The sequence below is a fragment of the Perognathus longimembris genome, chromosome 24, assembly GCF_023159225.1.
Source record: "Perognathus longimembris pacificus isolate PPM17 chromosome 24, ASM2315922v1, whole genome shotgun sequence".
In the NCBI taxonomy this organism is placed as follows: Eukaryota; Metazoa; Chordata; class Mammalia; order Rodentia; family Heteromyidae; genus Perognathus; species Perognathus longimembris.
In genome coordinates, this window is record NC_063184.1 from 27,233,127 (window position 1) to 27,247,595 (window position 14,469).

The following is a 14,469-nucleotide window of genomic DNA, read 5'->3' on the forward strand; positions in this document are numbered from 1 at the left end:
AGAGGCTGAGCTGGCCTTCTGTCCATCAGTTATGTCTTGTATATTCCGGGAACTCTTCTAAGTACTGTGGCTAGTGATTTAGCTTCATAAAAACTCCAGTTAAGTGTAAACTCCAAACATATGGGAAGTGTGCTACTATATGGAGTTAGCTAATGAAATGTAGTGAAAAATGGACAAAATTACAGACTGAATTCAAATAACAATGTATTATAACTTACTAACATTCTAAAAATGTTTGAGAAATGAGTAGGAGTATAACCAAAATAAAGGGACAAAAAGTGTTTCCTTCTATTCATGTATTATATGGAAAAAATAAATATTTTTGAAGAAAAAAACAACTTTCAAATTGCTACCATAAAAAATATAAAAGCTATTGTGAATATATAAAATTAGGCAGAGAAGTGTTAAACTGTTCGGGAGAATAAAGGTAAACCAAAAATATGTTTATTGGATTTGTTTTAATTTTGAAGAGCATAGATTAATGCATATGTAATATGTATACTTAGGCTTTTCTTATTAATAAATACAAGTGTTAATATGATTAGTTTCTCCAGGTACTATTTGAATTAGTTAAAACTCTTCAAGAGACAAGGAAACTAAAACCATGTTAAAATGCTAGATTATATATCTTTTAGTGCTATTTTTAATATAAAATACTGGAATTTTATGTTAAATTTGTCGATGTACAGGTTAAAGGTACTTTCTATATGTACTGTGGTATATTGGATGGGAACTTTTCACATCTTGTTTAATATAAAAATGGCAATGTGGCTTTGCTTTTTTATATATGTGTTTGAAACCCAAATATTTCCATTTAATTCAGATTTTGATTTAAGTTCGTTTTGCTGTTTCTCTGCAAATTTAACATCTAGTTCTTTACTTTATGGGCTGTTAAGGAAAAGAAAATAAAGTATAGTCCTATTAATATTCATGTTTCTTCATAGTGTCTCCTAATATTCTCATCTGGTTCTTGCCTTCTGTCAAAACATCATCCACCACCAAAAAGCATAGCAGATACAGTTTAAATGTAAAAAATAGAATTAAAAATTAGTTAGAAGACGAATTAAATACCTTCTGTTTTTCTCCTTTATTATGACATTTGGCTTTTGACTCACTAAGATATATATATTAAATGTTCAATAAAATATTTTTTATAATATACCACATAGAATGCAAATTATTTTTAAGCTGAGGAATATTGAAAATAAAACAGAACCAAGTAAAGAGTCTGAATTATTTACAGGCCCAGGGCTTAAAGGTGCATCAGTCCAGCACAAATATTAAATTATGAAATGGGAATTTCAGTTTGCCATAAATCTGTCTGCCATCACAGCTTAAAATAAAATAGTTTTGCCCATCGAAAGCAACATCAATTTGCCAGTCAGTGCTTCATGTATCAAAGAGTGGTCTGTGAAAATATCAATATCATTGGTTAATATAAATGAAATTAATTTTTAAAGCTGGGCTAAAGGTTGACATCTGAAAAATTGCATTACTTTGCAGAAGAGAAATTTCTGTCTTCTAGTGAAATTCCAGGTCATGAGGGCAAGTAATTTTCACAATCTTCAATGGGAGCCAGTGAAATATGAACTTCATTGTCACCTAGCCCCAAAGCGATAAGATAAAATGAGCTGATACATCATTTGCTGTGGTTTTATCATCTCCTTCAGTAATTGGAAGAGAAAACATAAGAGTGTGTGCATTTGTATGCTCCCTTCTGGCCCCTCCCAACTGCCCCACAATCCACGTCTAGGCTAAAGCCATTTTAGCCCAATCAATACAAAGGTCATACAGCATTTTATTTATATATTTTTAATTTTTCATGCTGACTAAAACTGCCAAGGAGAACATTAGAGTAATGAATATGTTTAATTGAATTTGTCACCCATGAAAATGTTAAGGAGAATACTGTACTACATCATAGCTCTAGTAAACCAAAGGAAATACAGAGAAGAAAAAATAATATAGTAATTCATTCTTAATGTAAAGGATTATTTAGTATTCAGGACTTTTATTTTTATTATTATTTTGAAGTTTAGTGACATTCTAAGTGTTTATCACTATATATAGTAGAAAAATTACCATCCTAAGATTTTCACTAGAAAAATATACTATTTTCACATTTTAAAAATCTATACATTTTGCTTTAAAAATATATCTTTGAAAATTTAGCAGTCAGGGCTTGTAATGAAGTAAGTCAGTAAACCAACCGGAATTCAATATTAGTAGAATAAATCGAGTGATATTCTCTGATACAAAGTTGAGAATAATTGTGATTATTTGATTAAAATTACCTTGTTCACATTGGAATTATTGCACATATATTTGATGATGAGTTGATTTGAGAGTTTTTAATGTGAAGGGTTTTTGTTTTAAAGTTATTCCAATTAACTGTTTTCCCATACTAAAGTATAAGCTTGTGATTATCATTTATAATTTTATGTTCTGAACACAGGATATAGAGAATATGTTCTAAACGTCTCTAGCAGTGGTGTCATAGTGATGACATGATTGGTTTATATTTTATATACTAGGCTTAAAAGTTTTTCTTGATAGTAAATGCTTTCAGATAGTTTTAGATTTTTTTCTGTGAACTTTCAAATTTTATTCTTTATATGTATTATGTGATTTTATTCTTACTACCAATTTCCTCGTATATCAGTGTGGAATTATCTGAAATTAAACTTCTCAGGAAAATAGGAAGCATTCAAAACAGGATATGCTACTAGTGTTAAATATTAAAAAATAACATTTTAAAAATACTTTTTGGTTCTGTGTATTCAGACTTCCATATAAATATAGCTTATTTTTGTGATAATTTTCTTAATTAAAAATGTCCTCCTTCAAGAAAAATTTCCCCTTTAAGAATTTCAAACTGTTTAAAGTTTACTTTAAACAGTTGTTAGAACAAAGTTGTTAGAACAAAGACTTATTTACTTAAGTGATACAATATTTCTTTAACTATTTCAAATCTACTTTTCAAAACTATTAAATATCTCATAAGAGTATCAACTAGTTTAATCGTAAATTTGAGTTTCTATTTTTATTATTTCATGAAAATGAGAAAAAAAGAACTTTACTTGGATTAATCCATAAGCTTTTGTAAAGTTAATGACTAAAGGGAACAAAAATGTTGTGCTTTAAAGATAAAAACAAATGTAACATGGTGAAAAAATTCCTTATTTCATGGTAAACTATCAATTCAGTGGAAGGAAGAAATGTGTACATTACTTGGAGAAAATAGTATTTTTTTCAGAAAAGGTATGCTTCATTTTTTATGTAAATAAACTTAATATATATGTATGTATATTATATATAATATACATCAAATGCTTTTCTCTTTCTTTCATAATACCCTTGCTTTAACATTTAACCCACAAGCCAGCTTTGTTGAAACATTATTAAAAAAACCTGAAAGTTGAATTCATTAAAAATCATACTAACAATAATAAAAACAAGGTGGTAAACATTTTAAAGAAAGTGCTGTGGGCTTAAGCTTTCAAGCTGTTCTAGACTTGGGGTCATAACTGCAGAGCAATGGTAATGATACGGTTTCCATAGCAACTGATTCATCGGAGGGCTAGACCTCTGTCTAGGGTGCTGTCAGTATATGTAGAGTTTCACTGAACAGAAACTCCCAAAGAAGGGTCTGCTTCTACCTAATCCAGTTTTAATTGAACTCTAGAGACTTTGAAGTGAAGCCTCAGACCAGGCACTCACTACGATTCCAATAAGAATCGAACCTCGTGCTCAGCTAGGACTCAGCTGCTTCTCAGTACTGACACTTTTTTTCCTAATGAATCCTTTAAAGAAATAGTATTATTATTAGTTTCAGGTAGTAATTCTTTAGTTAGGAGTACCTTCATTTCTATTTTAAGCCTCAACTATTTTGCTTATCATAGTTGTGTTTCATTTGTTGTGTTTCATTTGTTTAAAAAATTACACGAGTAATGTTTGTCAGATTTTAATGTTAGATTTCATTGTAAATTTTAAGTAATTTTCTCTCTTTTGTTTTTGTCTGAGTTTGCAAATACTACCAGACCGGTTTCAGTAAGATATTGTTCATATTAGGTCTGGAAGCATGAAAAATTATGCAAATTGCTAGAATACACATGTGTAAATATGTTTACTAGTAGTATAAAACTTACAAGTTATCCGAGCACTGGTGGCTCACACCCCTAGCAACTCAGGAGGCTGGGATCTGAGGTTTGCAGTTGGAAGCCAGCTCAAGCAGACAGATGAACAGACTATGTCTAACCAGCAAAAGGCTGGAACTGGCAGAATAGCTGTGATGGTAGAGCCCCAATCACAAGGGAATAAGCCAAGAGATAGTGTGAGGCCTTAGATCAAGCCCCAGTACGTACAGCAAACAAAAAGCAGCAACTTACGTGTAGGGCTGGAGGTGTGGCTTAAGCAGGATGACATCTACATAGTAAGCTTGAAGCCCTGAGTTCAAAACCAGCACCAACCCCCCTCCCCCAAACCCACACATGGATGCTAGACCTTGAAACAAGGACAGTGAATGGCTCTACAAAAGGAGGAAAATGTTGTCAGTAAGGGCTTACATACGTGTGTGTGGTTTTCAACATTATCTTAAGACATGAAGTTATATGGCAAAATGTTAAGGATTTTATGTTTGAACAGCAAGTGCACAGATCTTTTGTTACGTGTATGTATGTATGTATGTGTGTATATTATGTATTGTCAGTTGTAGGGCTTAAACTCACGGTCTGTGTGCTGTCTCTGAGCTCTTTTGCTCAAGTCTAGTACTTTACAAGAAGGCCAAGCCTCTACCACTTTGAGCCACAGCACCCTCCGGGTTTCTGGTGGTTAATTGGAGATAAGCATCTCATGGAATTTCCTGTCCTCTCTGGCTTTGAACCCTGATGATCAGATCTCAGCCTTTTGAACAGCTGGGGTTACAGGGAGAGCCACCAGTGCCTGCTCTTTTGTTCCTTCTGTATTTTTAGTATTGTTGACACTGGATAAAATGAAACTCATATTAAAAGAATAGAGCACTTGTACTTCAGGTGGATCTTTTTTTTTTTTGCCAATCCTGGGGCTTGGACTCAGGGCCTGAGCACTGTCCCTGGCTTCTTTTTTGCTCAAGGCTAGCACTCTACCACTTGAGCCACAGCGCCACTTCTGGCCATTTTCTGTATATGTGGTGCTGGGGAATCAAACCCAGGGCCTCATGTATATGAGGCAGGCACTCTTGCCGCTAGGCCATATCCCCAGCCCTTCAGGCGGATCTTTAAATACTATTCAAAGGAATAGAATATAATTAATTCTTGATTAATCAGACACCACCCCAGTATATTAAAAACTTTCTAACAATGTTCCAGCCTATTTATTTCTAATGATAGAGTAACCCAAAATATAATGAAATCTTCACTTGCGTGACCGTGACTGTGCAAAGGTTGACAACATCACCATTACAAGCAACAGTTGTTGTACAGTTCTACCTAGGAAATAAATGAGGGTTGTATTTTTTTCCCAGTACTGAAGTTTGAAATCAGGGCCTTGCACTTGCTAGGTCTATTGTTTGACTCATACTCCAGCACTTCCTGCTTTCGTTATTTTTAAGATTGCACCTCACATTTATGTCCAGGCCAGCGGAACTGTTTATGTTTGCCGCAGAGCTGAGATGGCAGACCCACACCACCATTCACAGACTTTTATTGGTTGTGATAGGGTCTCACAACTTCTTTGTCCAAGCTGGCTGCAGATCATTTTACTCATCAATCGTCTTACAGGCGTGACCCACCCCACCTGGCTAGGTGCCAGGTATCCTCAAGGCGCTGGAAATAGTGTGTGCAATCTTTTACTCTTGTTGATCTTACATTCCAGTATTTTTGTTCAGGAAAGACCAGAGACAAACGAACAAGTACTATCATTTCTGATGCTATGAAGAATCTTGGATGTGTTTTAGAATGAAATGACTTCGTATTAGAGAAAGGCAGAGAGAAATGTGTGTGTGTGTGTGTGTGTGTGTGTGTGTGTGTGTGTGTGAAAAACCCAAGCATCTGGAGAGTAATGCCAGAATTTTTATCTTCTTTCTGCTTGCTCATTTCTCTTGATCTTGCTTATGTTGGTATTTGTTACATGACTGAGTGGAAGGATTTTTACATTATCAATTTCAAAACTGAGAACATGATTATTTGGAGTTTTACTTTAAAAATCATTGTATCTCAGATTTATACCCATTTTATAACTTCTGTTGTATCTGAAATAGAATAATATCTGTAGAAAAATTGAAATGTGTACTGAACTTAAAAGTTTTCTTATGTCATTCAAATAAATAGTACTTTGCATTGGATAATGTAGATTTGCTTGCAATTGGGATTTGGAAAAGTGGAAGCAAGTAAAGAAAAGGACAGTTTGTGTAGGGTAAAGAATTTGCCCTCTTTTGTTTCTCTCTTGCACATCATGTCTTTATTTCTACAATGCAGGATCAAAATCAATGCTGTTTTTCTTGTATTTCTAATGTGGTTACTACTTCTGAGAGACATCTCAACGCTTAACCTTGCTTTCACAGATTTTAAGCAGGTTCTGATAGCAAATATATCTCCTTTTCTCTATAGAGATATGCTCGGCCTCATTTAACACTTTCATAATTAAGCTTTTGGAATGATCCTTTTGAAAACTGCAACTAAATGGCACTTAGAACTAAAGATGGGATTACTTTGAGCATTTTAAGCAACTGCGTCTGTCACATGTGATGACAAGAACTGTAACAAGTTACTCTGACAACCACCCACTCCACAGGGAGATTATGCTGGGCTCATTTGCAGGTTTATGTGCAGCTTTAGCTGACAGAATGATACTTAACCTCTTACACAATCAGTCTGTGCCTTCTGAATGATTGCCTTCATAGTGACCAAAACAGTGATTTTTTTTTCTTTAAGTCATGAACTTCACATATGTCTTTAAAAGTATGTGGAAGGCACTACTGGGCAGATTGTATTTATATTATGTAGAATTGTTTTATGTATGTGATTCATAAGCATGTAGAAAATTTTTCTTAGTTCTCATTAAGATTTTATCTGAAACCTTTATTTTCTATAACATGATTTAAAAATCAATCAATAAAGACAGTATGTGACTTCTGAGAAGTGGTAGAATCATATCAGCTTTACTAAAGCTTAGGTATATATTTATAATTAGATGACTTATTTTACTGTGCTTTTTCACAAATTATAGTACATTTTCTTAGTCTCTTTCTAAATTGTTTCAATAACTGTTAATTTTTCACAGTAGAATCTTTTTATTTTAATTGAGAGAAAAATCCAACATCAATAAAGTCTAATATTGTCTTTGAGTGGGATTCTTTTTCTCCTCACTAGATCCTGGCTTACACAGACGGGCTGCATGGAAAATGGCTGTTTACAGAGATACGATCCATCTTTTCTCGACGTTATCTTTTGCAAAATACAGCTCTGGAGATCTTTATGGCAAACAGAGGTAATATGTTGCAGAAGCACATTGTTACACAGCTAACTTCTGTCTCTTTAAGATGTCACTTTTGAACATACCATATTGTTTCCATTTAGATTGGATTTTGTAGTCCACTCTCTGCCCTACTGACCTCATTTTTTATGTCGTGTAGATCTTCCTAGGTCCTCTCACCCCCACCATCTAGATCATTTGGAGAATTGGTTGTGGTTCTTTTTGTTTTCTGGCAATATCACAGATTGTAAATGTGGGGGATAGATAACCATTTTACTGTCTAATTAGTTGCGAAGTGTTGATGTCCTCTGTGTTGCTTTGTTCTTTAAACTCCTGGTAGCTGGCTACATTTGGGGAGAGATCATCAAATGACTCATGTGTTTATTTTATCTTTTGTCCAATCTATTGCTGTTTAAAATGGACCTCCAGAGAATGGTACTGATGTGGTGGTTGCTTTATATCACATCATTCTTGAAAGTTATACTAAAATTCTATTTGTGGGTTTAGCATGGAACTTGATAAAGGCCATTAAGACGAGAAAGGAAGATAAGTTGGACTTGGAGGAAAAGCACCATGTTGTAATCGTAGAGATGTACAGGGGGAAAAAACCCTAGCGAATTGTGTGTATAATGCCATATTATTTCGTATTTGACTTTTCTATAATCTTTAGGTTATACTTAAAATATATACATAACATATATTTCATATACATATTCTTTTTATAGTCTCTCTAAAACACACACACACACACATACACACACACTTTTCTAATGTTAACACTGTTCTTCTAGAAAAAATATTTTGTAGATGATTGTGAATGATTATTTATTGAAAACATGTTGGTAATGTTAGTGTTTAATAGGTATGGTAACATAGGTCATTTTTGTTTGTTTTAACTATTTTTTTCAGTCTAGGTAGAGGATGGCCTTTTATATACACATTTAAAGCTACCTCTGATTCTGATACTAATGTTAACATATATTTAAAGTTTCAAGATGGGCCAAATTGATATCTTCTAAATTTTCTCTCCAGTTTCATAACCTTAGCAGCATAGTTTCAAGAGGAATAAAGATTTATATACCATTGTTATTAACATTTATATATTGAATCTGATTTATATTGATGGGTGCCTTTTCATTTTCACACACATGTGTAATTATTGAAGTAGGAATGATTAAAAAGCATTTAAATATGACTAAATATGACTAAAGTTTTTTCAGGGCCCAAATTCATGTGGATTATATGAGCATATGAACTATAGATACATAAATATTATAGAATACTATTCTTCATTTCTTTATCACTGGAAAAATAACTGAAATTTCACTCTATTTATGGCTATTGGTGCTAGATGGGTAACTTTATAAGCCTGGTTTCTTTTTTTTTTTTGGCCAGTCCTGGGCCTTGGACTCAGGGCCTGAGCACTGTCCCTGGCTTCCTTTTGCTCAAGGCTAGCACTCTGCCACTTGAGCCACAGTGCCACTTCTGGCCGTTTTCTGTATATGTGGTGCTGGGGAATCGAACCCAGGGCCTCATGTATACGAGGCAAGCTGTCTTGCCACTAGGCCATATCCCCAGCCCAAGCCTGATTTCTTTAAAAAAAAAAAAGTTGGCTGTCTAGAAATGTAGAAAACTGTATTTGATGTAAATTCAATTTTATAAATTCAGAGTTATAGCTTCATCTTACTCTTAAGATGACAGCAGTTTTCAGAACTTCTCACACCGTTTACAGATGAAACTGTCTGTGCTAAAGGAGCGCACAGCGAGACAAATACCATGTCTAGAGCACTAGTACTGAAGCTCAATATACATGACACTGAATGTTAGAATGGAGAAAATATTCTGTTGAATTAGGAAATCCATTTTCCAGAAAGAAGTCATGCTGTATTCTAATTTTTACAAAATTACTTTTAGTTGCTGTAATGTTCAACTTCCCAGACCCCGCAACAGTAAAGAAAGTGGTGAACTATCTCCCTCGTGTTGGTGTCGGAACCAGTTTTGGATTACCTCAAACCAGGTACTGTTTTACATGAGAAAAATATAGAAAATACTCTGTGGTAATATTCTCATTAATATGCATTAGTATGTTTTATTTGTAATGTATGGCCTCTTGTCTTTAATTTCAATGTGAAGAAATACAACCACCCAATATGTGCAAATATTCTAATGTGAGGCAAAATTTTTAGTGTTCTCAACAACAACAACAAAAATAGTTTGAAGGCAAGTAACAGTAGAAACTAGTGATTTACTTTGAAAGAGAGTGACATACAGAAGACAGTTCTGGTGACATATGACCTTATAATGTAATTCTTTGTTTAGGAATTTGTAGGAAATGCAATTTGTGGGGTTTGGAGAGCAGAATTGGAAGGTAATAAGAAAAGGAAATAGTCAGTATATCTGCCCAGGTTTCAGCCTGGGTCTGAGCAGTGATTGTCATGCATTTTTCCATTCTCATGATTGGGGCTTTGGGAAAGAGATAGATGGTCAGAGGATCCAACTAGTTTTAGGAATATTCAAATTGGACCCACTGACAGATATACAATTGGAAGTTAGATGTAAGGGATATCTGAGAGCTCCAAGCAATGAAAAATTGCTGCCCCTTTGAACTAAATTAGAAAGCCACCTGGAGAGAGATTATGGAATGGCAAGAGAGACTATGGCTATGTCCTGAGGAACCCCGACACTTATTTCAAAACTAACTGTAAAACCACTCCAGTTAAGACAATATGGTGTTTTCACAAATGCCAGGGCAAGAAAACAGAACCTCTTCTCCAGCCTTGCCTACTCAAACCAAGCACCAAAACTAACTAAGAATGGCTCAAATAATAGGAAAATGTCATTCCAAGGGATAATAGTATTTAAAGGTGAGGAGATCTGTTGAGAAATGAGTAAGACAGCAAGTGTAGATTTTGACTAAAAGAGGGCTGAATATCCTGAATTTGCCTACAGTGTCAACAAGCTGTACTTGGAGAACAGGCCCTGGGATTTTATTGGAGTTTATAAGCTACTCTATCCAGATGTGGTAACCCTGCAGTTAGTGCTGTTAAGACTGGATGAGCTAGTAAAGACATTTGTGTTGATCCTGACACACCATCAATGGCAAGTGGCAGCACAAGAGTATTAATCTTACCATCACTTTTCTCTCCAGTGTGTTCTGACATTTCATAGATATTCACAGTACATATGTGTACTGGTTTTATTTACACAGTAAGATATTGCCTAATCCCCAGGTCTTCACCTACAGTGTCACTCCAGATTTCCCCACTCTACAATGAGGTATGCTCAGCCTTATCACTGAATGAATACAACATGCGCATGCGCGCACGCACACACACACACAGAAGAGAACTAGTCATTAAGTTTAACACAGGCCTGTCATCATTCAGTTACCAAGAAATCATGTTTAGAGAGGAGCTAGAGTAGGCTGTCTGGTGGGCCAGTGGGGAAGGGCTACATCACTTTCTCACCCACAGGCAAACGCTTAGAGAGTGCCTGTGTTTGGGAACCCCTTTCCTTTTATCCTCACACATGTTTCCATGACTCTACCATGTAGCTCTTGGTGATTTTGGCCACTCCTCTCCATGTCAATTTTAGTGACTTGGGGCTATAACAACACTCAAATTTATGGAATATAAATAAAGTAGTGTTAGGGGAAATAGATAGCTTTAAATATCTGTATCTAAATCAGAAAATTGGAAAAAAAAAGAACAAAAAAAAGAGCAAGCTAAATAGAGTAAATAGAAAAAATGAATAATGATAATTATAGCAGAAATCAGTAAAGCCAAAACAGTAAAGATCACTGAAACAAAAGTTGATTCTTGAAAAAGATTAGTAAAATCAACACAAAGTTTAGCCAACCATGAAAAAGGCAGGTGACACAAATTATAAAAATCAAAAAATGAGGGCTGGGGATATAGCCTAGTGGCAAGAGTGCCTGCCTCGGATACACGAGGCCCTAGGTTCGATTCCCCAGCACCACATATACAGAAAACGGCCAGAAGTGGCGCTGTGGCTCAAGTGGCAGAGTGCTAGCCTTGAGCGGGAAGAAGCCAGGGACAGTGCTCAGGCCCTGAGTCCAAGGCCCAGGACTGGCAAAAAAAAAAAAAAAAATCAGAAAATGAAAGTAGGGACATTACTACTGACCATATAGAAATGGAAAGAATTGAAAGAAGTATAAAGAACAAATTTATGACAACTAAGGTCTCTAAATAAAGAAACGTACATATAAAAATGATTTTGAAATGCATATCTGGGTTTTATCACAGAAATACAAGTTGTTGCATATCTGAAATCAGTGTAATTGCTTAATAGAATAAGAGACAAAGACCACTGGATCATCTCAGTAGACAAAGAAAAAAAGTCTTTGACAAAAATCCAAGAAAGAGTGAACTACTGATATTTGGGATCATATTGTTGAATCTCAGACACATTCTGATTATTGAATGAAGCCTGTCACAAAATACTACTAATGAAATTTACCTGAAATGCCCAGGAAAGGCAGGCTTACAGACATCAGTGGCCTGGTGGGTGCTTTGAACTAGAATGGAGATTAACTCTAAATAGACATAAGATAAATTTTTGTGATGATGAGAATACTCTTATCAGGGTGGTAAATGTACTCCTCTAGAAATATTATTGTAATAATAAATTGTTTTGTCACTTACAGTGGATATATTTATCTATTTGGACTATACCCAATAATTTTTTTTTGCCAGCCCTGGGCTTGAACTCAGGGCCTGAGCACTGTCCCTGGCTTCTTTTTGCTCAAGGCTAGCACTCTGCCACTTGAGCCACAGCACCACTTCTGGCCATTTTCTGTATGTGTGGTGCTGGGGAATCGAACCCAGTGCTTCATGTATACAAGGCAAGCACTCTTGCCACTAGGCCATATTCCCAGCACCCCGATAAGTCTTTTAAAGAAGTACTTATCTTGTCCTTCTGCAATAGCACATGTCTATGACCCTAGACTTTGAATGTAGTGAATAGTCCTGCCACCTATTTCCCAGTGGTCCTAGCGTTGGTCACTTGTCTCGTTTAGTATCTCATTAATTAACTATGTCTTCTAAGAAGCTATGTGGAAAATTTCTCCTTTTCTTTTTTACAGAGGATGTGAAAATATAACATTTAAATTTATAATGTGCAGTATTTTTCTTAACATTCATAAAAATATGAACATGATTTTATGTCCATTTCATGATGATTTATTAATTGTTCCATTTTATCAACCTTTGCGGAATGTGAATATTATAATGACATTTTAATGGCATCTTATCTGAATGATAGAACATGTATAATAGACCTATAGCTTGTTCAAATCATTTGTTAACTGTTAATTGTAGATTAAGATGCAGCTAGCATTTATTAGGCTTACATGAATAGAGCTTTTCAAGATTATAAATTTCATGATAAATATTGAATAAGTATAGATAACTCATGATTTGTTATAAAAACATAATGAATCTCAAGTTTAAGTTGATTTTACCGTGAATTCTCTTTTCTTGCAGGCGTATTTCATTAGCTAGTCCACGTCAGCTTTTTAAAGCATCTAATATGACGCAGCGGTGGCAGCACAGAGAGGTCTCAAATTTTGAGTACTTGATGTTCCTCAACACCATTGCAGGTAATCTCAGGTCACACACTGTCTTGTGCCAAATAATAAATTATAGTTATTATAGGATCGGATCATTTTGGGTCCTGGTATAAGTACCTTATTTTATTTCTATTAGAATACCTAGTGGCTCAAACCTGTAGTCCTAGCCACTTAGGGAGGGTAAGATCTGGGAATCATGGTTCAAAGCCAGCCTGGGCATGAACGTCCATGAGACTCTGAAAGCTGGAAGTGGAGTTGACTCAAGTGGTAGAGCACTAGCCCTGTTGGGGGTAAGCTAAAGAAATCACCCAAGCCCCGAATTCAAGCCCTAGGAATGTCATAAAAAATAGATGGATAAAATCATTTCTACCAAAATATATAAACAGCTCTTTGAAGGATATAACCTAATGAAGCATAAAACCTTTTTCCAAAACAGTGAAAATAAAAATTTATAATTACTTAATACAGTAAGAATGGACCCATAACAGAATGATAGGATTGAGGAACAATATAGAAATTTAAGGCCCTTAAATAACTTACGATGAAACCATGAAGTACTACCTAGAAAAATTTAAATTACAACTGTGGGTACAGGGCTGGGGATATGGCCTAGTGGCAAGAGTGCTTGCCTCGTATACATGAGGCCCTGGGTTCAGTTCCCCAGCACCACATATACAGAAAACAGCCAGAAGTGGCGCTGTGGCTCAAGTGGCAGAGAGCTAGCCTTGAGCAAAAAGAAGCCAGGGACAGTGCTCAGCCCTGAGTCCAAGCCCCAGGACTGGCCAAAAAAAAGAAAAAACAACAACAACAACAACTGTGGGTACAGTATTAAGTTAAAGAGCATTTGTAATTGTGACCTATATATGAGCATTTAAAATCAAAATAAGAGGCCGTTTACAAGGCCTATAATCATACAATACCATTTAAAATCTCCATTGAAATGGTTTCTTTGGAAAAGAATAAAGACTAGAACTGTGTCTCCTTTTGTGCCAGGGAATGAATTTGTAAGGCATTTGAGATGTATTTCAGCAATCTGACATGATTTCTTTTTGAGGCACAAAAGACATTCAAAGAGAATTAGCATATTGCTTACTCACAGTGAAGTTATCTTGCATACAAATGTGAGTACAATCCCTGATCTGAAATTTTGGAACTAGAAGTGTTTCATATTTCGCCCAGAGTTTTTCAGATTCTGGAATATGTGTAGAGACTTTACCAATTGTACATTTCTAGTCCAAAAATTCAAAAGTTCAAAAATACAAGTGAGATTTCAGTTTTTTTTCTTTAGAGATGTTCAACCTTTATTATATGTTTTTATAGCAAAAAGGTGTAGAGTCAGTGAAAAAAGAGCAAAGTGGTAATCACCCAGTTGATAGGAATAAGGAGAAAATAACAATTTCAATAAAGGGAAGATGGATGCTACTTTGGCA

At 35.1% G+C, this 14,469-nt stretch overlaps 1 protein-coding gene across 1 annotated transcript in view; it reads left to right on the forward strand.

Annotated features, from left to right (window-relative positions):
- Positions 1 to 14,469, forward strand: part of Lrba (LPS responsive beige-like anchor protein) — a 417,455-nt gene that overhangs the window by 275,041 nt on the left and 127,945 nt on the right. Inside the window, exons 40-42 of the mRNA XM_048333588.1 lie at positions 7,347 to 7,464; positions 9,364 to 9,466; positions 12,954 to 13,069. Of these exons, the coding sequence (XP_048189545.1) occupies positions 7,347 to 7,464; positions 9,364 to 9,466; positions 12,954 to 13,069 (337 nt within the window). The remainder of the gene's footprint in view (positions 1 to 7,346; positions 7,465 to 9,363; positions 9,467 to 12,953; positions 13,070 to 14,469) is intronic.